At 33.1% G+C, this 25257-nt stretch overlaps 1 protein-coding gene across 1 annotated transcript; it reads right to left on the bottom strand.

Moving 5' to 3' along the window:
• Positions 1-24011: 24011 nt before the first annotated feature.
• Positions 24012-24620, bottom strand: LOC120200413. Its single transcript, XM_039201277.1, has one exon. It carries the CDS (start codon positions 24618-24620, stop codon positions 24012-24014), a length of 609 nt encoding a protein of 202 aa, XP_039057208.1.
• Positions 24621-25257: the final 637 nt, after the last annotated feature.

Here is a 25257-nt window from a genome sequence, read left to right as displayed (position 1 = left end):
CGGTGTGTTGGAGCAATGAAGTGAAATGTTAAGATATTTGAATTATCTAGTCACACAAAAGAAGGATATGTAACCTCTAACCTTAAAGCTTTCTGATTTTGTATATCAGTTGCATACTGATTTTATGTATGTATGAAAATAGAGAATTAATGATTGCATGTTGTTTGTTATCTCATGTAAGGTGAAAATATGTTATGATGAACAAATTCTTAAAGTTAAATGTTTTTCACAAATGTTTTGTTTATCATAATAATTTTTGTTCAAGTTTTCTTTTTTATATTTTAAACATATTTTCTCTTCTTGACCTTGATTTGAATTTTTATGAATGTGTTTTCACTTAAATGATATCTCTCTAATGATTTATATCAATTTCAAATGCATAACATTTTGTAATCATTTATGCATGTAAAATTCTTAGTGATGTTTTTTGTTATTGCATAAAGTATGATAGTTTTGGATTTATTGAATTTTATTTGCTACTAATGTGTTTTCTCTCTTATCTTATTGAAATTCAATAATCTTAACTTACTCTCCATTGTTATTTTGAACCAATAAAGTGAATTATTTTTATATAAAAAATGAGAAATATATGTTCAAAAAAATCAATTTCTAAAAGAAAAAGGAGTAGCTCAAAAAGTTTCCAAATATTTTTACTTTTTCATCAAATATTTTAGTAAGGAGAGTTTTGCCCAAAAAACTACTTTTTAAAAAGTTTTGATATAAAAAAGGGATATATTGTTGAACCATGTATTTTGATATAAAAATCTAGGGAAAAATGTTTTTGGAATTGATTGAATTTGTTCAAAGTTTACAAAACTTGAATTTGAACACAAAACAATTTTCTACGTAAGTAATATCGATATTGTATTTATAGTATTGATACCATATGAATAGTATCAATACTATTCTTGTGGTATCGATACCAAAGGTAAGAGAATTATTAATACTCTCATGGTAATATCTATACTACTTGTTGTTTTCCAAAGTGTTCAAATTCCAAAATGCAAAATTACTAGTGTATCAATACTACTTTGCATAATAGTATCGATACCATGAAAACCTAGAATCAATATTGGTTAAGCACAACGTTCACTAATGGCTAGTTTGTTTAAATATTATAAAGGAAGTACATATACTTCTTGTTTTGAGTAGTTTTATTTTGAAGCAAATTAGTCCTCAATAGCTCTAGAACATTCCCAACAGCTAGAAATGGTCATAAACTCATTCCAATTTATAAAAACAAGTCAAGGTGTAACACCCATCTCTCGTATACCTTTCCGTACACGAGATATAGATGTCACATCACTTTTAAAAATATTTTCTCATTTGAAAATCCATAAAATTTTGTTTCAAAATTTTAAATCTACACAATTTAACACAATAGTAAAATATTCATAGAAACATGTTACTAGTATTATCACTTTAAATATGTTACAAAATACATTCTTAAGTTCAATTACATGCCAGCTAAGTTTTCAAAATGAATATGATTGTCACAATGTTACTGATGAGTCAACCTTTAGTTAATGATAGTTGATGTTGTTGCACTCCTTACTCATCAAATCTTTGATTTTTACCCATGTGTGAAATCAGCACATGTTAATTATGTAGTTAGTGATGCATAATCTTATAAAGGAACTACAATTTATTCATATATACTTACTAACAAAACCATGATAATTCTTCTACTTCTTGAGAATCCTTTCCGATCTTTTTAGTTAAATCAATAGATGACACTATTTATGTAAAAATGCACTATTAAGTATTTAGCCTTTTACTCAAAGGTATTTAACGTTTCATCTAACCGGAATGATTGACACCGTTCTGTCAAATGCACAGCTAGGCAATTAGTATTTTACTCAAAGGTGCTTGACCTTTCATCCAACTGGCATGATTGACACCTTTCTGTCAAATGCACAACTAGGCAATTAGTCTTTTACTCAAAGGTATTTAACCTTACATCTAACTGACACGATTGACACCTTTCTGTCAAATGCACAAATAGGCAATTAGTCTTTTACTCAAAGGTATTTAACCTTTCATCTAACTGGCGTGATTGACACATTTCTCTCAAATGCACATCTAGGCAAATAGTCTTTTACTCAAAGGTATTTAACCTTTCATCTAACTGGCATGATTGACACCTTTCTGTCAAATGCACAGCTAGGCAATTATTCTTTTACTCAAAGGTATTTAACCTTTCATCTAACTGGCATGATTCAATGCACAAATAGGCAATTAGTCTTTTACTCAAAGGTATTTAACCTTCATCTAACTGGCGTGATTGACACATTTCTCTCAAATGCACATCTAGGCAATAGTCTTTTACTCAAAGGTATTTAACCTTTCATCTAACTGGCATGATTGACACCTTTCTGTCAAATGCACAGCTAGGCAATTATTCTTTTACTCAAAGGTATTTAACCTTTCATCTAACTGGCATGATTGACACCTTTCTGTCAAATGTACAACTAGGCAATTAGTCTTTTATTCAAAGGTATTTAACCTTTCATGTAACTGGCATGATTGACACCTTTCTGTCAAATGCACAGCTAGGCAATTAGTCTTTCATTTTAAAATACTCTATACCCTAAATATTATTCGTAGTATCAATTCCACACACATTATAAACATATATCATATAAGGCAAAACATACATTAATTTAAACATTTGAGGTGAATTTATTGTGATTCTCTCTCAACCAATATAATTACCATATATGCACTAATCTGATATGTTGTAGTGATGTCCAACTACTCGACAACTTTTTCCTTGCCCTTTTTCTTGCTTGACTCGGGAGCTTGATTACGATCTACTCAAACATCCATTAAATACACATATCATACCAAATGTTAGTATATTCCCACACATTTATACTTTAACAATACTCAAAAGTACTATTATTAAATTTTCTATAACAATCTCAACCCGTCTTAAAATTCCTGGCTCAATAGTATCGATACCCCTACCATGATATCGATACTTCTATATTGTGGTATCGATACTCCCCTTCAATATCGATACCATTTCTACATTCTGGATCTATGGTATTGATACTTTTCTCCTAGTACCGATACTCCCTTTCAGTATCGATACCATTTCAACATTCTGGAATTCATGGTATCGATACTTTCCTTTTTGGTATGGATACCCCATTATTATCGATATTGATTGCATTAGTATTGGTATAGTTCATCATATTTCCACCCATTTAAACTTATAGTATCGGTACCGTTCTATCAGTAACGATACCCTTACCCAGATTTTCTATTTTTCAGCCTGATTCTTTCCCAAATTTGGTCAAATATTCTTTTGTTTACCCTCAACAATACTATTAAGTTCTTCTTTACTTAACTCTACTAACTTTCCTTCATTTAGCTTCTTAAAACATCTAAAATCTCCCAAGAACATTTCCATCTAAAAATCATACCACTTTTACTAACATGTTTTTAATCTCATCCAATGCTTCTAATCTCTTATTTATTTCTTTGACAAGTCAAATATACTAATAAACATCAATAAAAACTCATATTCTAAGATATCATTCAAAAACCCATTTTCTTAAATCTAAAATATTTCATCCATTTCCTAGTTTTAATCTTATTTAACCATTTCTTAAGCTTACATATCACTTAATGTTGCAAAAATAAACCATAATCAAAAGAAAAAACTAATTAGATGAAATTTACCTTTGGCTATGAAGAAGAGCACAAAGTCACAGGAAGAAGAAGAATAAAGGAAGTAATAACTTAACCTCTTTTATTTTTAACTTTCCCTTTTCTTAAATCCCTATTAAAATTTCAGTTTTAAATTCATTTCATTTCAAACGACCAAAATGCCCTTTTAATTATCCATTGTTATAATTTAATCTAAACTACTAATCCAAATCATTTCTCATCTTTTATTATTTAATCAAATAAATCCTCAAATTTTAAATCTTTTCGATAAAGTCACTGACCTGATATTTGGGGTATTACACAAGGACATTTGAAGAAGGTTACAATACATATCCAATCAATCTAGATCAAGAGAAAAGCCCTTCACTCTATAATTTTTAGTTTCTATTGCACATAGTGTTTTGAGCTCATTGCAAATATTTGTAATTCTTTCTTGTGAGCGGGTTGATCTGAGAGGTATGTGGATCAAGTGAAATTCATAATTGATGTTGTTGGGCTAATTTAAGGCTTATTTGGACGTAAATATGGCTTAAAGAGCCATAAAAATGCAATCTTTGCTTAAAAGGTAAATTAAGAGGGACAAAAAGTGTAAATATACTATTTTTAAAAATAAAGGATGATTTTTTGGGTTTTGGTTATATCATGTGTGGGTTATAGGAGAACAATTTGGTGGCCTTCATTTTCTTCTTTCTTTCTTCTTTTTCTTTCTCTTCCATAGCAAGTTCCTAGATCAAGGTAAGTTCAAGGGCTTCCTTCCATAAGTATAATAAACTTTAATCCATCCATAATCTTCCTCATTTCCATCTTATGTTAAGAAATCATTGTCTTTTTTGCTTTACTAAAGAAAAGGGTAGTGAAATAACCAAATTGTAGAGGAGAGTGGTAGTTGGCTAAAGGAGCTTCATTTTGGGTTTTAAACATCAAGGTAGTGTATTTATAATCTTTTATGGTGTTAAATCTTTCATATTCGTGATGCTTTATTAAGATTTTGACATTTAATTATTTTAGGGTTTTTGCTTAATTCGTGTCATAAATGACGTTATGGTTGCTTAGATTGTGTTTTTAGGGTGCTAAATGACCCTAGGTAATTTTCCTAAGCTTTACAACATGATTTGGGATCAAACTAAGACACTTGGGGGATTTTTTGAGTGCTTCTCAAGCTTAAATAAGACAATCCAGGGATTGAGTATCGATAATAGATGAATTATATTGATATTAGATAAACTAGATGATTTCTAGGTATTTTTACAAGGGAGTATTGATATTAGCCCTCTAGTATCAATACTAAGGGTATTTGATATCAATATTAGGTTAATATTTGGCACATAAAAGTTATTTTTGATACTGATACTCAAAGGGGTATCGATACTTGAATAGGGGTTAACGATACTACATGTAGAGTATTAATACTACTCTTTTGGATTGTTAAATTCGATTTCGTTAAGCCTAGTAAGAGTTAGGGATGACCTGTAATGATGGGACATAGTCTGCGAGAGATTTAAACAACTAAAGGTACCTAGAAACACTCTTAGAAGTGGGTTATGACCGAAGTAACCCTAATGAGTGTAAATCAACAAAGTGTCTTCAATCGAGCACGTGTTGAATAATTAAAAACAGAGGATCGTTACAAAGGATATATCAATAAATAGTATGACAAACTAAGCAGATTACGTAATAGAAGAATCATATACTATATGAACTTCGATAAATCGAGGAAGTACAATATCCCTCCAATTCAAGGAAGAATTGAGGGAAACGTGATGAGAGATACTAGAGTCTCTACCAAGTAGTAAACTCTAGTCAAACATCATACTAACAAATAATACAATAAGTGAATAGTAGTAACAATGTTCATCGTAAATCATAAAATGCTTAGAGACCTATTTATAGATAAAAAATAACTAAAATGTCCTTAATTGTTAAATGACTAGAATATAGCAACTTAATAAACTAGCATATATAAAAGATTAATAAGCCCTTGCATAACGTTCTAGATGAGAGAACGAGTAAGATAACAGCGAGTGAGGGGATGACGTCAGTTTAGTGTGATGAATTATGCTAGTGTATAGCTAAGCTACCTTAGTTGCCCTGGTGGGGCATTGATTGTCATGTGTGTGGCCTTTAGGTACCTAAGTATGCATGTATGATTGCGTCAGTATAGAACATCAAATATCCCTAATGCTTGGCTTGACAGCTATGTGAGATCAAGCCAATGTTAGGTTTAAGCAAGAATTTTACCAAGGCTATGTGATTATCGGGTTCCCCTTCTTGATCTACTTGAAGGCTTTGAGAGACTAGGAGATCATTCAACAACTTAGTAGGAATTTTACGGAGGTTTTGTGATTATCGAGTTCTCCCAATTGACTAGTATCTAATGGTTGTGTCAGAACATATACTAGTAGTGTGTTGTGAGTTGCATTTAGAGAATGAAAAATAGTTACAAATATTATGGTTAGAGACCCAAAAACTATACTCATGGTGAGGCCCTTAGTAGAGGACTAAAGGAAGCATGAGACCCTTCCTTTAGTGAAAGAACAATTGAACATTAAGTAGTTAGCACTTTATTAGGATCATGCATACACCTACTGCTTATTACCATGTCCTTTAGCATGTTATTTTTATGAGACTCATAATGCTGCTCTAGATTAGCGATTATATTGTTGAGCTTTATAAGCTCAACGTTTGGATGTTTCGTTCATATGTTAGTAGTTGGGTCGTTCGAGGAGCATTACCTTAGTAGGATTTTCATCATCTCTTCTAGAGTATTGTACTGTTACTTTTAGTGTGCATGTGTATGTATAGGACTCTTACTTATGTATTTGGATTATCAAACTTTGAGTTGTATTAATTGATTTAAATTATGTTTCACAGAGTTCCGGTTCACAAAATTGTTTCTATAACTTTCATGTATGTCAATTTTTGTACCATATAATATATTTTGAATGGAAATGAATTTTTTTTAAATCAGTTGTTACCTTGGTAGCCCAATGTAGCACTTAAGGTCCATTCGGGTTTAGGGTATTACACCCCTTCTTGGTTTATTTTGATTGATTTTTAGTGCCTAAAAAAATTCTAACACATAACATATATATATATTTCATTTATCATAACATTAAAAAGTCATACTTAACATGGATCAAGTATGTTAAGATTTTTTAGGCTTTATGAACAATCAAGAATATAGCCAAGAGGGGTGAATTGGTTTTTTTTTTTGAAGAATTACAAATTAAAGACAAATGATAGGAAATAATTGCACGATAATTTATAGTGGTTCTAATTCTACACCAAGTCTACATTCACTACCTTATCTCCACACTAAGGATTTTCTAAAAATTCACTAATTCGTTCTTTCTTTTTTAGGCTCCAGAGTGACCTTTACAAATTCCCTAGTTTGCACTGGCTATACTAGAACCACTCCCCTTTTACAAAAGGATAAATAATGTAAATAAAAAAACCTCTCAAAGGTAGGTGTTTAAAAATTGATCTCACAAAACACACACTATGTACAAGAGAAAAAAAAGAAGAATAAAGAATGAAAAAAGTTTTTCTCTTGATCTTGATTGCTTGGATAAGTGTTGTAACCTTTTTTTCACGTGTCCTTAACTTGTTTTCATATGTTAGAATGAGTTTGTGGTCATCTTTAACCTTTAGGGATGTTTTGGAGTCGTTAAGGATTAATTTTCTACAAAACAAAACTGCCCAGAACATGGAGTATATATACTCGAGCTTGGATTATCGGTATTGCCTTTGTAATTTTTAAATAAACTAGTCGTTAAAGATCATTGGGCTTGACCAATACCGATATTACCTTGTAAAATAGTATCGGTACTCCTAGAGTATTGGTACCAATTTTACTTACTAGAATCTGAACACTTTGAAAAACAATAGGTAATATCGATACTACTAGTAGAGTATCAATACTTCTCTTAATTGTGGTATTGATACCTTAAAAAGAGTACTAATATTGTTTATACAATATTGATAATGTAGGAATAGTATTAGCAACACTTACCCAAAAAATCGTTTTGTGTTCAATTCAAGTTTTACGGACATTGAATTATGTTTGAAAACTTCAAACAAATTCAATTAAATCCAAAATCATTTTCCCTTAAATTTTTATATCAAAATAGATTCAAAATATCCCACATTTTGATATAACAAAACATTTGAAAAATGGTTTTGGGAAAAACTCCCTCTTAATAAAACATTTCATAAAAAACGAGAAATATTTTGGAAAATATTTAAGATCCTTTTTTCATTCTTGAAATTGAATTTTTCAAACCTATACTTCTCCCCCTTTTTATTATATCAAAAATAATTCAAACTTCTAGGTTCAAAATAACAATGGAGAGTAAGTAAAAATTTTATCATAAAATCATTTAAAAAATTTTAAAGCTCGACGTTTAATGAAAAAAGTTTCGACACAAAATATTAACATTTAAAGAATATTGCATTTCAACAAAGATGAAAAAACATGTTAATAACACATGAAATTCAATAAATCCAAGTCTATCATACTTTATGCAATAATTAGAAATAAGTCATTAAAACTCATGCATAAACCTTTAGATTATGTGTTTGGAAATTGAAATCAATTGTTATTGGGACATCATTTAACTGAAAACACATGCATAAACCTTCAAATTAATGCAAATATTTAAAAAAAACATTTAAACCATAAAAAAATAACTTAACAAAAAAAACATTATGTTGAACAAAAAAAAAATTGAACTTTAAAAACATGTTCATTATAACATATTTTCAACATACATGAGATATCAAACAACATGTATACATTCATGCTCAACACTCATGCATGCATAAAAAACAATATGCAACCAATATACAAATTTAAAAAGCTTTAAGTTTAAAGGTTACCCATCCTTTTTCTTAAGTGACTAGAGCATTTTAGTTTCTTTACCTTTATTACCATTGCTCCAACACGCACCTACAAGAGAGATTCAATTGGATTTTGGTACCCAAATTTCTTTGGGTCTTAGAGGGTTAGCATCAATGTCTGTAGTTCTTTTAGGAACCTATACTTGTCTAATTTTAAAGGATTTTCTATTTTTAATACGAGAAGCATGTACATTGTGACAATGAAAACGAAAATGTGAGCACTTTGAAATTTTTAAAATAAATGAATTGTTTTGGGAAATTTATTCTTTTTCTTTTGTTAAACATTCAAGCTTAGATTTCAAATCAACAATTTTCCCTAAATCTTCAATTTTGATTATTTAAAACTCAAAATCATCAAAATTTCATTATGTTTTTCAAAATCTAATTTTTCTTTCAAAAGAAAATGGTTTTCAATTTTGAATTAAGAAACCAATTTCTTACATTTGGAATTCATAGTCTCAAATTCCAAATACAATTCATCATATGCTTCTTGTAACTCTTTAAATGAATAAGAATTTGAATCACAAGAGTTAAAAGTTACCCTTGAATCTTCTTCGATGGCCATGAGACATAGGTTAGCTAATTCATCTTCATCGTTGGAGTTGTCTTCATCTCTTCAAACAACCACAAATAACTTTTTTTTCTTGATCCATATTCTTTAAGAATAACCAATCGTACTTGACATGTCTCATTATTTGGTATTCAAAGCACATCAGGGGAACTTTCTTCTTTCTCAATTCATGCTTCACTTCTTTTCATTTGGAAGACAAGAATCTTGTAAATCTTTTGAAAAGCTTAATCATATCTTCATCTTCATTTACCTCTTCACTCGAGTCTTGATTACTCTCATTAGTGGACTTGAATGTGATTCTTACCTCTATTTTCTTATTCTCTTCTTATTCATTATTCCTTTAGAGTCTCATCTCATAGGTGACTAAAAAACCAATAAGCTCATCAAGAGTGAACAACTCCAAATCCTTCACTTTTTCGATGACAATAGTCTTTCTTTCCCAATACATTAGAAATGAATAGTGCATCTTTCTCACTACTTCTTCATTAGGATAAAACTTTCTAAAGCCTTTAAGCTTGTTGATGATGGAAGTAAATCAACCAGACATCGTCTTTATGTCTTCATCTGGCTTCATTTTGAAGTTCTCATAGTTTAAAGTGAGAATCTCAATCTTGAACATCTTCACTTGGCTAGTTCCTTCATGAGTCACCTCTAATTTGTCTCAAATATCATTATCATTAGAACATGAATATACTCCACTATATTCATTCGAGCTAAGAGTATAAAACAGGATGTGCATGGCTTTGGTGTTGAGTTGGGAAAGCTTCTTATCTTCATTTGTACACTCCGATCAATTCCTTAGAGAGGCAGGAGAACCGTCAATGATATCATCCCAAATCGCAAGGTCAGTGTCTAGGATGAACAACATCATCTTATTTTTCCAATAAAAATAGTTACTTCATTGAAGTATGGAGGCCTTGTGATTGAGTGAGAGTCCTCAAGTAATAGAAGCCTAATGTGAAAGTCATCTTCTCGATTGTATAAAAAATTGATAAAGATTCTTCAAGGATCATCTCAAGAGGTTGTAAAATGTTCAAATGAGTCAAGATGTGATACCAATTGTTGAGATTTTTGAGGCTATATGAACAAATAAAATTATAGTAAATAGGGGGTGAATTGAATTTTTGAATAATCGAGAGTTGAGGAGAAAGAATGGGAAAGATTTGCACAATGATTTATAGTTGTTCGAATTCTAAACCAAGTCTATATTCACTACCTTAGCTCCACACTAAGGGTTTTGTAGAAAATTCTCTAATTTATTCTTTCTTTTTCTAGGCTTTGAGTAACCTTTACAAATTCTTTTATTTTTAATGACTAAACTGGAACAACTCCCCTTTTACAAATAATGGATAATGTAAACAAGAAAACCCGCTAAAAGGTAGGTGTTTACAAATTGAACTCACAAAAATACACTATGTACAAGAGAAAAGAAAGAATAAAGAGTGAAAAAGCTTTTCTCTTGATCTTGATTACTTGGATAGGTGTTGTAACCTTCTTCAAGTTTCATTAACTTGTTTTTATATGTTGGAATGAGTTTGTAGTCATTTCTAACCGTTGGAGACTTTTTAAAGCCATTGAGTATTAATTTTCTGTAAAACAAAACTTCCCAAAATAGAGATTATCTATACTCAAGCTTGGAATATCGATACAACCTTTGTAATATTTAAATAAACTAACCGTAAAAGAATATTGGGTTATATCAGTATCGATACTAGAGTTTCATTGTATCAATACTACCATGTAAAAAGTATTGATACTTGATGTGTGTTGTGAGTGTTATAAGTTGAACGCAAAATGTCTGGAAGTATACACAGTCGATCAAGTAATACAGTAGTGAGTGAGTATCGTCTCCATAAGGATTGGAGGGAATTTAAAAGATGTTATAGCAAAAATGGTGTCATTAGGTATAACTATGTATAATGATATTAGCTATCTATATTTAGAAAAGGGCTATCTCTCAAAAGATCTTACAAGACTAAGCATTTTAACAAACACATAATGAGCAAACAACATATAAATATGAAAATACTTAGTCATCCATTAACAGAAAATAAATATCATCCATAACAAACCCAATGCCAAATAAATTAATACATGGAGGGGCTAAGTTCATCCATAATCATCTTTAAGTACAAATCCATTTAAAGTGAGAAAATAAAGCACAAGGAGAAGAAAACTCCCAAAGGGTTGTTATCGTGAAGCCTAGAACCACCGTCGTGAACCGATCTAACGATATAGCCTCTCTCAAGGGCCTAGCCACTACCCCTTAAAGCTTGGCTCTGGAGGAAAACACGAAAAAATGGAGAAAGAAATAAGAAGATGGAAATGGTGTTGTCGCCTCTCTCCCAAAAGCTCAAAATAAATCCTCCAAAGGCCCATTAATTGTAGGGTATCCTTAAGTATTTATAGTACGGAATTTATAAGGTTTTGTGCACGTAAAATTTCCTTTGTTCCCTTTCATACCCTACTCATGAATCTGAGGTAACTGGAAGGTGGTCCCATAATTATCAGCATGGAAGAGCATTTACGTGACCATTGGACAACTAGCAGCGTATCATCATATTTTTTGTCCTTTTGTGCTCCCAGTAATTGCTTTAAAGTTTTTTGTAGCAAGATTTTTTGTCTTTTTCTCCATAATACTACAGCAAAATTTTTATCCTCAGCTACTCTCCTTTCATGCACATCACCAAAACAAGACCTTTCTCCTTAGCAGCATCAGTTTAATAAATAAATTTATGTTGCAGTAAGATTTTCCACCACATGCAACTACATGACCTAAGTACAACTAAATGCTTCTAAATGCTATGAAAATGGCTATTAGACAATCAATAACATAAGTAAAAAGATCTTAAAATATGGTCTTTTACGGAGTTATCACATTCCTAAACTTAAGCTATTGCTTGTCCTCATGCAATGGGTAGTATATACTAGAAAAAATGTTATAGTAAAAAGTTTTAGATCAAGATAGTTATATGGAATGGAATTTTCAGCCCTCATAATATATGGCTTCAACGTGCTAGACAATATTGAGAATTCAAGTACTTTACCCTATAACAAGATCCTTTGTATGTGTGCGTACGTGATCGTATCTAGTCTATGCTTAACAAAGTTAGAAAATTTCTAGGCAAGCTATCTTGTTTTGCTAAATTTATTTATCCATTAAGAACAAAATTACTCCCATTTTTTACACAAAATATCTTCTTCTTTTTGAACTAATACGAGGGGAGTCAACCTATCACAACTACCATCACACACTCTAGATGAACTGGAGCAAACATTCCATTCCCGAGCTAGTAGGTAGTGTCTTCCTGTGACTACTTTCATTCACCCATATGCTACAGATGTCATTTATTTGTAAAGGGTATCCAAGAAATTTTATATCATAGAAGAGTGTCCCTTTATAGTTATGTCGAAGCATTTTTTTGTAATTCTCAATTACAATGGAGTTTTAACTTATCATTTAAGCAACCATTCATCATTCAAGTTCCTTGCTAAAAATTTATGCTACAGAACGCAAAAGTTATTTCAAAAAAAATCCTAAGTATCTTAAGCATAGAAAACATACAATATTGTATCAAGTATCACAAAGAATTAAGTCCTAAAGTTAGCTCTATCATTCTCAATAGTCATGTACTTTTAAATCTAGCCATAGAAAAAATTCATCATCATTGGGAATCATCAAATTATTCCAACAAACTATCATATTTTTAACTAATGTCATAATAAAAATTTCTTTTAACACCATGAATGAAAATACCTAAGTAAGGAAAATACATAAAGACTATGTAAAAAGAAATAAACATACATGAATGCAAATGTAATGTACTAGAGGTACCTTATTGTGGTGGAGTGGGCTTGTTTGTCATACGCTTGAGGTGTCTTTTTAGCGGAGGGAGGTTGTCTGACTCAGATTCCTCGGATGTACATTGTAAAGGAGCATCAATAGGTGCTTCAGCAAGGTTTTGGAGTACTCATTCGACATATCGCTTGAGGCAGTGGCGCATCCTAGGTGGGTTCACTTATCGTGGTAAATTTTCTGAAAGTGGCTCAGTAGTTTTCTGAGTGGCTTGCTCGGCGGGCTCTAGTTGGTCTATTTCATTGTCATTGAATAGTTTAGGCTCCAACACCTGGGTATGGTTAGAGGGTACCAGACTAATCAGTTCGCCAGCTTGATCCTCCTCGTCTTCAGCCATCGAGGAATGATGTGGACTTCTTATGTTGCGACATCTTTTTCTTGGTCATCCAGGAAATTGTGTCACAACATTCTTCAGAGTGGCCACAGGCTCACCATGAAAGGATTAAAGTTTATTAGTGGTGATAGGCTATAACTCCTTGAAAATGGAGGAGAGCATGTCATCCCTTTCCATGACATAACTGAAAAATGTGTGCATTTGGCCCTCTAGGTGGTCCAACTTTTCTTTGGTTTCCCTCAAATCAGTCACAACAACTGCCATTCTTACCACGACAAGAGTTTTTTCTCCCTTCTTTAATGTATCCCCCGGGGCTTCCTCATCAAATCTCATGAGTTCAGAGTTTTTTTCTTGTTAATCCCCTCCTTGGTTGGAATAAAGTCCTCAAGAGACTCAGCATGGATCTTATTCTTCTTGCACAGCGTGATATCAAGTTGGGAAAAATCAGTTTCTTTCTTATTCTTCACGCATTCATATACTTCATTCGCAATAATCTCCCTTACATTTATTGGTCACCCATAAATGATAGAGTGTAGGATGAGTAAACGCTATAGTAGAACCACTGTATGGTGGGAATTCGGTATTAAACGACTCTTGAGGAAGTGGTTCCATAACTTCGCGTGAGGCTTAAGGCAGCTTCATTCCACACTCACTTTGTTGGGTGTGTTGCCTTTCCATTTGGCCCATTGGAAGCAAAAATCTACCAAAACCCCATTGTATGACGTCACGTGATAATTCTATACATTTTCAAGTTTGAAAAATGATTAATAGCCAAAGGTGTGAAGCAGATTAACTTACCTCGCACGTAGACAACATGTTGGGAAGGGTCGGTGAGGTGAGCATAAAATGCCATCACCATAGACGGTGCCACATCACCCAGATGTTTTGCAAAATGTTCTCATTTGTGCTTCTTAACCACCTTCATAACTTGAGGTCTGGACGTATCTTTACGTTCCTCCTGAAAGAAAAAACCATTTTCCATATAGACGGTTTGAGTTTTGATAGTTGAAAATGTACTTCTATGGTTGCATCTTTGAATCACCGAAACTGGTTGATATTACTAACAGAAGAAGAGGCTTTAGGGTTTTTCGTTAATCGTACCATCACTGTAACATGAGAGATACAAGAAACTAGGAAAACTAAAGGTATGGTTTGAAAAAAATAGAGGTTCAACAGTGGGGAAAAGAAATAGAGAAGTGAAGTGAAAAGAGAAAATAAATAGGTAAAGTTGAGAAGAAAGAGAGAAGTTGGGCTCTTTTTAAAGAAAACTGTGGGTAATGGGTGGTTTTGGGTAAGGTTACTAATGAAAAGTAGAAAAGATAAAAGGTTGTAATTATTAGGAAGAATATGATTGGTTGGATTGAAATAATAAAAAGGAATAAAACTAAATAAAGTATATTTGTTACCTCCTTTTTGTTGCCCAAACAAAGAAACTCTAGGGTTTTATCTTCCCACTTTCCTTGTGTCAACCCTAAGCTACCACTTATCCTGATACAAAACTAAGACAAAAATTAAGATTAAAAAAAATTTTGAAAAGGAAAAATAAAACACGTGTAAATTCAAGCATCGTGTAGAAATAACATAGATTTGTCTTATATGATGGGTGCTCCATGGTAAGACTTCATCCTTTTTCTACTTAATTTTAAAATGGTCCCATCATCTAGGTTCATGAAGTCACTGCCCCATGGGGATAGACTTGGGGCACTTGGAAGGGCCCAGACCAACGAGACTTAAGCTTCCCTGGGAATAGTTTCAGCTTGATGTTGTATAGGAGGACTTGTTGATCAGCATAAAAATGATGCGGTAAAAGTTTTCAATCGTGCCACTTCTTTGTTTTCTCCTTATACAGATGGGTATTCTCGTATTCATATGCACGAAATTCTTTCATCTTATTCAGTTCTAGCAGTTTTTTTTCTTAGCTATCTATTATCAAAGTTGAGTTTCCTGATCGTCCAATAGGCCTTATGCTCGATCTCAACGAGATGATGACATACTTTTCCATAGACAAGATTGAAGGGAGACATCCCCACTGGTGTCTTGAACCATAATGTGATATGCCCATAGTGTTTCATTTAGCTTTTCTTACCAGTCCTTCCTTTTTGGGTTCACTACTTTCTCAAGGATTTGCTTGATCTCATGGTTGGAAACTTTAGCTTGTCCATTTCTCTGTGGATAATATGTTGTGGTAATTTTATGTCATGTCCCATAGCATTGCAATGCTTTAACAATAAATTTATTGTCGAATTGGGTACCTTTATCACTGAAAATAGCTCTCGATGCTCTAAACCTTATGAATATGTTCTTGTGCAAGAATTTGAGCATGGTCTTGGAATCATTTCTCAGAGTTTCCATGGCCTCAACCCATTTAGAGATATAGTCTACCACTAAGAGTATGTAAATATCACCAAAAGAGGATGGGAAGGGTCTCATGAAATCTATTCTCCACACGTCAAAGAGCTCAACTTCTAAAATATTTTACCACAACATTTCATTTCTCTTTGATATGTTCCTAATGCATTGATAGCGATCAATGTCTTCTAGAAGTCGTATGTTCTTTGAACAGGGTGGGCCAGTAAAAACTAACTGCATGACCTTTATAGCAGTCCTAACTCCACCAAAGTGGCCTCTACAAGGGGCATTGTGGCAATGGAATAGAATTTCTCTTTGTTGTCCTTTAGGGACACACCTTCGAATCACTTGGTCAACACATTGCTTGAATAAATAAAGCTCTTCCCAGTAGTAAAATATCACATCTTGTATGAACTTCTTTTTTCCTTGGCTATTTAAATCAGAAGGCAAAACACCACTAACAAGAAAATTAACTATGTTAGTGTACCACAGAATCATCGCGTCAAATAATATTTTCTCATTAGGGAATTCCTCCTTAATTTCTAAGTCATTATCATATGCAACCTTATTTTCTAACCTATATAAAAGATCGACTACTTGATTTTCAATACCCTTCCTATCCCTAACCTCTAAGGATTCTTACAATAAAAGTATCAATCTAATAAGTCTAGGTTTAGAATCATTTTTATTCACTAAGTATTTGATGGTTGAGTGATCAGAATACACAATAACCTTAGTGCCTATGAAGTAGGGCCTAAACTTATCAAAAGCAAATCCCACAACAAATAATTCTTTCTCAACGATTGTGTAGTTTACTTGTGCTTCATTCAATGTGCGACTAACATAATAGATGAGATGAAAAATTTTACCTCTACTTTGCTTTAGCAAAGTGCCGACAACATCATCACTTGCATCACATATTACATCGAATGGTGTTGTCCAGTTTGGAGTCACCACGATCGGTGTTACAATCAATCTTTGCTTAAGCTCCTTAAAAGTGCTATATCATTCTTCATTAAACACAAAGGGAACAGTTTGTTGTAGCAAAGTACATAAAGGATTTAAGATCTTAGAAAAATCTTTTATGAACCTCCTGTAAAAGCTTGCATGTCCTAAGAAACTGTGAATGCCATTTATAGTGGTTGATGAACGTAATTTCTTGCTCACCTCAATTTTTGCGTTATCCACTTTGATGCCATGGAAAGAAATTTTGTGTCCCATCATGATACCTTAAGTCACCATGAAGTGACATTTTTCCCAATTGAGCACCAAGTTTGTTTCTTCGCATCGCTTTAGGACCCTTGTTAATTTTCCAAGGCATTTTTTGAAGTCATCCCCTGAGACGAAGAATTCATCCATGAAGATCTCCAAGAAAACCTCAACATTTTCGGAGAAAATGGCCAACATACACAGCTAAAAAGTTTTTGGGGAATTACAAAATCCAAAAAGGCATCATATTGAATGCGTAAGTACCATAGGGGAACGTGATGGTGGTCTTCTCTTAATCCTCTGGTGCTATGGCAATCTGGTTGTAGCCTGAGTATTCATTGAGGAAGCAATAATAAGCTTTACCTGCCAAACGATCCAGCATTCGATTGATGAAGGGTAGAGGGAAGTGGTCCTTCTTGTTGGCCTTGTTTAGTTTACGGTAATCCATACATATCTTGTATCCAGTCATGGTTCACGTTGATAGGAGCTCTTTTTCGTCATTGCTCACCATGACTGTGCTCCTTTCTTGGGGATACAATGCACCGAGCTAACCCACGAGCTGCTGGAAATGGGGTAGATCACTTGTGTCAAGCCACTTAATTATCTTATTTGTTACCACCTTTATAATAAGGTTGAGTCCTCTTTGTGGTTTCAAAGAATTGTTATGACATTCATCTAGTAGTATCTTTTGTATGCATATCATTGGGTTTATTCCCTTCAAGTCTTCCATAGTCCAACCTAGCACTTTCTTATATTGTGAAAACACATTTAGCAAACTTTGTTCTTGGTCAGGCATAAGAGTTGAAGAGATAATAACCAGCAACGTGTCATTATTACCCAAGTTAGAATAAATTCCTGTATCTTCAAAAGTTAAAGGTTCAAATCGTGTATCTGGTCTAGCTGTAAGGAAGCTAGACTGGTGCACCTCTAGTGGCCCTTTCTTGAGCTACACAGTTTAATCTTCCTTGGGCTATTCATAGTCCTCGGTCTGTAAAAGATTATTGTTGCAAAAAATTTCTACTGTATCTTCCACCATCGATTTTACATTTGTAATGCATTGGCACTCCTCGGAATCATTCACATACTTTAAGGTATTTAACACATTGATGATGACACTCTGATCAGCCTCCCTTATGTTGAATTCACCTTTCTCGCAATCAATCAAGATTCAACCCGTTGCTAAGAATGGTCTCCTCAAAATTATAGGTGTATTGTCATCAACCTCATAATCAAGGATAAAGAAGTTAGGTGGAAACACAAACTTGTCAACTTTTACTACGATATCCTTAACCCCCTTTGGTCAGACATGGGATCGTTCATCTAGTTGGAGAATAACGGTGGTTGATTGTGCATCCCCCATCCCAAGCTTGAGGAAAACTAACTTTGGTATTAAGCTTTCACTCAATCCAATGTCGCACAAGGCTCTACCCACATAGTTGTCACCAATTGAACATGGGATGATAAAGCTCCCTAGATCTTTTTTACTTTGGCAGAAGTTTACTTAGCATAGAAAAACACTCTTTCACAGTAGCAACTGTTTCAACCCTCTCAACCTTCATCTTCTTCATAATGATATCCTTGAGGAATTTTACATACGAATACATCTGATCAATGCCTTTAAAAGTGAGACATTGATGTATAGTTGGTTAATGATACCATTGAAAATTTTGAATTAAAGTTCTTCCTTTTGCTTATCATCCGTTGTGGGAATGGTAGTGTGGGTCTTATCTTTTCTGCAACTTGTGGGGGTGTGATAACTTTTATTGTAGCTGAAATTTTTTGCCCCACAATGGTGTCATTTGTTGACCTTTCACGGTCATCTCTCATTGAAGGTTCCTCCTCATGTGCATTAGAGATGTATTGTGTGCTCTTGGGGGTCAACTTATTTGTCTGATGTCCCCTAAAATTATAATCTTGATTAATCTGAGTACCACTCCTCAACGTGAGAGAACTGTATTGCTCTTTACCATGTGGTTTAGTGACCTCGGTGTCACTAGGTAAACTACCTTGCTGGCAAACAAGTAATGCTGCAATAATTTGTCCAACTTGGATTTCAAAAAACTTCATCGATGAGTTGTGGCTTTGCAACAAAGCTCTTTAGTTCTTGATAGTTATAGAGTGATCTTGCAACAAGGTCTTTGTTGAAGCCATAAAGTCCTTAGTGGTTTCCATGAAATCTTACAAGGAGGCTTCCAATGAGTTGTTGGTTGGTGAAGATGTTGCCCCATGTTAGAGTTTTTCCATGATAGATTTTGTTGGAAGACTGGGGTTGTTCATGTTCTGCTACCGAGTGGAGTTGTTGGCACTGTTATTCCTTTGATTTCCCCACGAGAAGTTTAGATGTCGTCGCCAACCAGGTTTATATGTATTTGAGTAAGGGTTGTTGTTACTTTTATTAAAATTCCTCACATAATTGGTTGCTTCCTAGTTGTCAAGACATTCAGTCACATGATGACTGCTACGACATAAAATACATGCAGAATTGGCCACCTTTACCTCCCTTACTTTGCTAGGACGTCGAAGATTTTTCAACATATTGGTGATGGCAGACAATTGAGCTGACACAGAGTCCTTGGCATCCAAATCAAAGGTCATTTGATCCCTTCACCCTGTTCCTAGCCTTGAAGATATAAACTGATAATCATTGCTTACTATCAAGTCGAGAACATCAAAGGCTTCTTCAGGTGACTTGTCCAACAAAATTCCGTTTGTCGAGGCATCCAACATCATCTGAGTATGATAATTAACACCATTGTATAACATCACAGCTTGGGTCTAGTCGTGGAATCCATGGTTGGTGTACTTTCATAGAAATCCTTTGTATCAGTCCCAACACTCAACATTGACTAGTCATCAGCTTGACGAAAAGATGCTATGTCATTATAGAGTTGAGTGTTCATATTAGGCAGATTATACAGCAGCAAAAAGCTTTTACACATATCAAACCATGAATCTATCGAGCCAGATGAAACTCCACTTAGCCAAGCTCTTGCCCGATCACGTAGTGAATAGGGAAGTAACTTTAGCTTTAGAACATTTTCGTGAACTCCTTGCTGTATAAATGAATCGAATACCTCCAAGAATGAACGGATATGTTGCTTGACATCCTCGTGAGGTGCACCACCAAATTACCCAATAGAGTTCAACATATTGAACATCACAAGTTTTAGTTCAAAGTAGGCTGCCTGGATCTCAGGTGCCACTATACCAGGATTTAGATCATCCAAGATAGGAGCAAGGTGATCTCGAATAGCACATGGGTGTGTGGCAATCCTCGCATTGGGGTTTGGTGCGACATTTGGATCTTCAGGATCCTTCACTTGGTCACCTCCTTCGTTTAAAATTGTATACATATTTTCTTGAATAAGTTGAGCACGTCTATTCTATCTGAAAAACTACTCAATCTTAGGTTCTATAGGTAATAATGGTCCTTCGGTTGCCCTCGGGTCATACACCAATGAAACCTTAAAAGATAAGCTAAATAAAATAACAAGTAAAGATATACAAAATAAGGAAAGAAAAACATTTCTATAGCGTAACTTTTAAAATCACCAATTGCCAATTCCCGATAATGGCACCAAAAACTTTATGTGTGTTGAGAGTGTTATAAGTTGAACAAAAAAATGTATGCAAGTATACACAGTCGATCAAGTAATACAGTAGTGAGTGAGTATCGTCTCCACAAGGATTTGAGGGAATTTAAAAGATGTTAGTAAAAAGGGTGTCACTAGGCATAACTATGTGTAATGATATAAACAATGAAAGAAATTATAGCTATGGAAAAAATGGTATGAACAAGTGAAAAGTAATGTGGTGGCAGGAATTTTTGTGAAGTGTGGACGTAATAGGAAATTTATGATGTAGCAAGATTTTTAATGAATGTTGAATTAAACAAGAAAATATGTGCTGAGGTAAGATAAATCTGAGCTCTGGAATAAGACTTGACAACCTCACACAAACAAGCTTCTATAGGGGTAATTGGATGGATTTGCTATGGAAATAATTTATTTTATGTCTGGAATAATCTAAGTACTTTATGCCTATGCTGCCCAACAAGATTTGCTATCCTAAGCTATCTCTAGTAAGGAACGTAATAAAATTATTGCTATGGCAATACCTCTCAGCGTGAACTGCAGCAGTAGCCTATCGATTAAGTCTTATCCCTTTTAATCGTTTGAAAACTCTCCTTATCTCTAAGATGAATTAGACCTAACCATCCCGATTTAGCTCCCTTGCTTACATAGATCTAACATAACTCTCTCGATATTAGGTATCTATAATTAGAAAATAGCTATCTCTCAAAAGCTCTTAAAAGACTAAGTATTTTAACAAACACACAATTAGCAAACAACATATAAACATGAAAATATTTAATCATCCATTAAGATAAAATAAATATCATCCATAACAAACCCAACGCCAAATAAATTAGTTCATGGAGAGGCTAAGTTTATCCATAATCATCTTTAAGTACAAACCCATTTAAAGTAAAAAAACCATAAAGCACAAGGATAAGAAAACTCCCGAAGGGTTACGGCCGTGAAGCCTAGAGCCACATCAGTGAACCGCTCCAGCAATCTAGCCTCTCAAGGGCCTAGCCGCTACCCCCTTGAAGCTCGGCTATGGAGGACACCACGAAAAAAATGGAGAAAGGAAGAAGAAGATGGAAATGGTGTTGTCGCCTCTCTCCTAAAAGCTCAAAATAAATCCTCCAAAAGCCCCTTTAATTGTAGGGTATCCTTAAGTATTTATAGTATGTAATTTCTATAGTTTTGTGCCCTTAAAATTTCCTCTGTGTCCTAGGTTTCATGCCCTACACATGAATATGAGGCAACTGGCATGTGGTCCAAGAATTATCACCATGGCAAAGCATTCACGTGAGCCTTAGACAGCTGACAGCGTGACATCATCTTTGTTGTCCCTTTCTGCTCCTAGTAATTGTTGCAAAGTTTTGCCGCAACAAAACTTTTTGTCCTTTGCTCTAGAATGCTACAGCGAAAGTTTTCTCGTCACCTACTCCCTTTGATGCACATCACTACAACAAGACCTTCTCCTTAGCAACAACAGTTTAATCAATAAATTTATGTTGCAGCAAGATTTTTCCACCACATGCAACTACATGACTTAAGTGCAACTAAATTATTCTACATGCTATTAAAATGACTATTAGACAATCAATAACTTAAGTAAAATACCTTAAAACATGGTATTTTATGGAGTTATCAATAATGCTAGAGTATCGTTACCAATTTTGCTTATTGGAATTTGGACACTTCGAAAACAACAGGTAGTGTTGATACTATCAATAGAATATCGATACTTCTTTTAACTATGGTATTGATACCTTGAAAATAATATCGATACTGTTCATGTGGTATCAATACTGTAAGCACAATATCGATATTACTTACCCAGAAAAACGATTTTGTGTTCAAATTCACGTTTTTAAGGACTTTGAATTATTTTTGAAAAATTTGAACAAACTCAATTAATTTCAAAATATTTTATCCTTAAATTGTTATATCAAAATAGGTTCAACAACTTAACATCATTTAACACATATTTCTAATAACGTATCACTATCTATACACAGTCATTTTTCAATGAGTTTAGCAAAAAAAAAAAAATCGCTGCATTGACTGAATACATAAAGATGACTTGCAATCACTAGATATATAATTTAGAATTCGATTACGTTGATCAATATTTTGAAAATCATAAAACAAATCATATAGACTTATATAGCTAAGTTTCTTAAAGTACTGAATTTGAATCTCATAATAGTGATAGATAATTTTTTTAAAATAATAATGACTAAATTGATAATACTCTAAAAATTTAGTTAATTACAAATTTTTTCGTGTTAAATTAATAATACCCTAAAAATTAAGTGGTGATTTGAAAAGTTTACCTATAAAACATTGATAAACATAATTTTCTTGATTATTCTACTCCCCCTTCAATCCATGGACAGCCATTTCTCGATAGGCATTTCCCTTTTTATATATGTTTTTTCAAAACCTCTTTATTTTAGACCTTTCGAGGCACCGTATTCAATGAATGTAAACTAATATTGAAATACTTAACAAAATAATATTACTTTACATTAAAAACATACAAAAACAAAATAATAAAAATATTAGATATACAATTTTAAAAACTATCATTTTCTTGAAAATTAGTACATATTAAAAGAAGGGGAAAGAAACCTTATTTCATATCGTAAAACTTAAAATATTTTTCTTAAAAACCAACATAATATAAAATAAAATTCTACAACTTTTAAAAATACTTTAGTTTATGTTGTCGTAATTGTCAAAGTTTTCGGTCCATCAAAATCACGTTATTATTATTTATTATTTATTATTGTAAACTACTTATTTGATGACCTTTTTATTATTTAGTTTATTATTTAATTATTCAATTATTATGTTTTCAAAAAATACATTTAATATTATATTTTAGTTATCCGCTGTTCAAAAATTAATTGTGACATCAATATAACATTTGTTTTATAAAATCAATACATAATTTAACGAATATGGATATTATTAAAATTATAATAATTAATCCCAAAGTAAAATGATTTTTTATAGCGGCTGTAGTTATATGACAAGATTTAGATGGAAATTCTAAAATGAATTAATAAAAGATTACAATCCAAATTCAATTTGAATTTTATATAAATGTAATAATTTTATATATATTCACAAGCATGGACATATGAAAGAAGGTGATAACAAAGAAAGACGAGTAACAAGCTCATAAGTCCTAAATTTGCGTCTCAACTCTTTACTTCAACCATTTGAACTCCTTTTATAACTAAACTATACATTTGATATTAAGCATGATTTTTTAAAAGATAAAGTTTAGGTGCTAAAATAAAATAAAAATAATAATTTAGATACTAAAAGTGTAATTTACCCTTACAACTATTGCAACATCTTTACTTAATTCCTAAGAATATAAAAAATCTTTGAAGGAATAAAAGTACAAATCAACTTTGCCTAGAGCTACCACATTATTAGTTAACACAAATTGACTTGTACAAGAAAAAGGAAAAAAAGAAAACTAATTGATTATAGCATACGTAAATGAGCAAAAAATAAAAGCAATTATTTGGCATTGGAAGTACAGCGTGAAGGAATGTAGGTTCCATTAAAAGGATGGAAATGCAAGTGGCAATCGAGATGACACAAAAACCGAACCGATCCAAGCCGGCCCATTCTCCATCTCGCCCTGGCGCTCCCTTTCAGATCCAACGTAATATAATCACGCTTCAACGCCATATCCACATTCTCTGCTTGTTCTGGATCCAAAGGTATGGGCGATGACTGAACCAAATAATTAAAATCAACCGAACTATTCTTACTCACTTCAAACGGCGGCGCTACCAACCGGGCTATATCTTCCCCGTTCAAGCTGAGCGTGTAATTGGAATGCGAGAAGCTGACGTGCGCCATCTTGTTCCCGTTCTGAGCTCGAACCACTATGGTGGCCTGAATTTGCAGAATGCCTGCGTAATCGATCCGCAAGGGATCGAGGTGAGCGCCTACGACGCTAACGTAGGGCACCCTGGGATGTATGACTAAGTAGCCTATGAAGGTGACGATGCCTGCGATGATTACGGCTAAAGTGATGACGGTGCAGACGATGGCGGCGCACCAGAGCCAGAGGGGCGTCGGGCGTTCACGACCGGATGAGAATTTTGGATTTGTGGGCATTGGCTTTGGGGGTGGATGGATGGCAGCAGCATCCCAAGGGGTTTTTTATTATTCTTCTTGTGAGTTGGGTTTCTGCAAATTGTGAATGGAAAAGGGCAAAGGTGAAGATGAAGGAAAGGTATAAGACTGGGTGTAATTGGTGGGGAAGGGTTTGGTATCTTCCTTTCCTTTTTTTTTTTTTTTTGTTTTGTTTTATGCTTGCTTTTCCTATGTTTTGACATGTACACGCATTTCCATTTTCACCTTCTCACTTCTTTCCTATTTTCTAGAATATGCACTTCAATATCTTATATTTTCTCTTTTTAATTTGCTTTTGCGTTCTTCGTCTTTTTATATCTAATTATTAATCAATTTCTTTTTTATATATTTTTTATAACACATGAACGCGCGCGCATATATATATATATAAGTCTATTGATATCATTTATATTATTTTAATATTTTATTTCTTAATTATTATTTTTTTAATCAAATTATCTGCAAAATCTATAATAAATAATAATTTTCACAACATATAATTTAATATATTTAAGTAATAAGCAAATATATGTTTAGAAAAATTTTAAAAATTTAGAGGAGATAAACTTATAAATTTTTAGTGTGTAAAAATAGTCAAGAGAAAATAAAAATATATTTA

This window comes from Hibiscus syriacus, unplaced genomic scaffold, assembly GCF_006381635.1.
Source record: "Hibiscus syriacus cultivar Baekdansim isolate YM2019G1 unplaced genomic scaffold, ASM638163v2 tig00005974_pilon, whole genome shotgun sequence".
NCBI lineage: Eukaryota > Viridiplantae > Streptophyta > Magnoliopsida > Malvales > Malvaceae > Hibiscus > Hibiscus syriacus.
Note: the sequence above shows the minus strand (reverse complement) of the source record. Positions and strands in the feature narration are given on the sequence as shown.

What these genes read in the sequence shown, in the direction of transcription:
- LOC120200413 (XM_039201277.1), bottom strand. Translation starts at nt 24,620, where the DNA reads ATGCCCACAAATCCAAAATTCTCATCCGGTCGTGAACGCCCGACGCCC.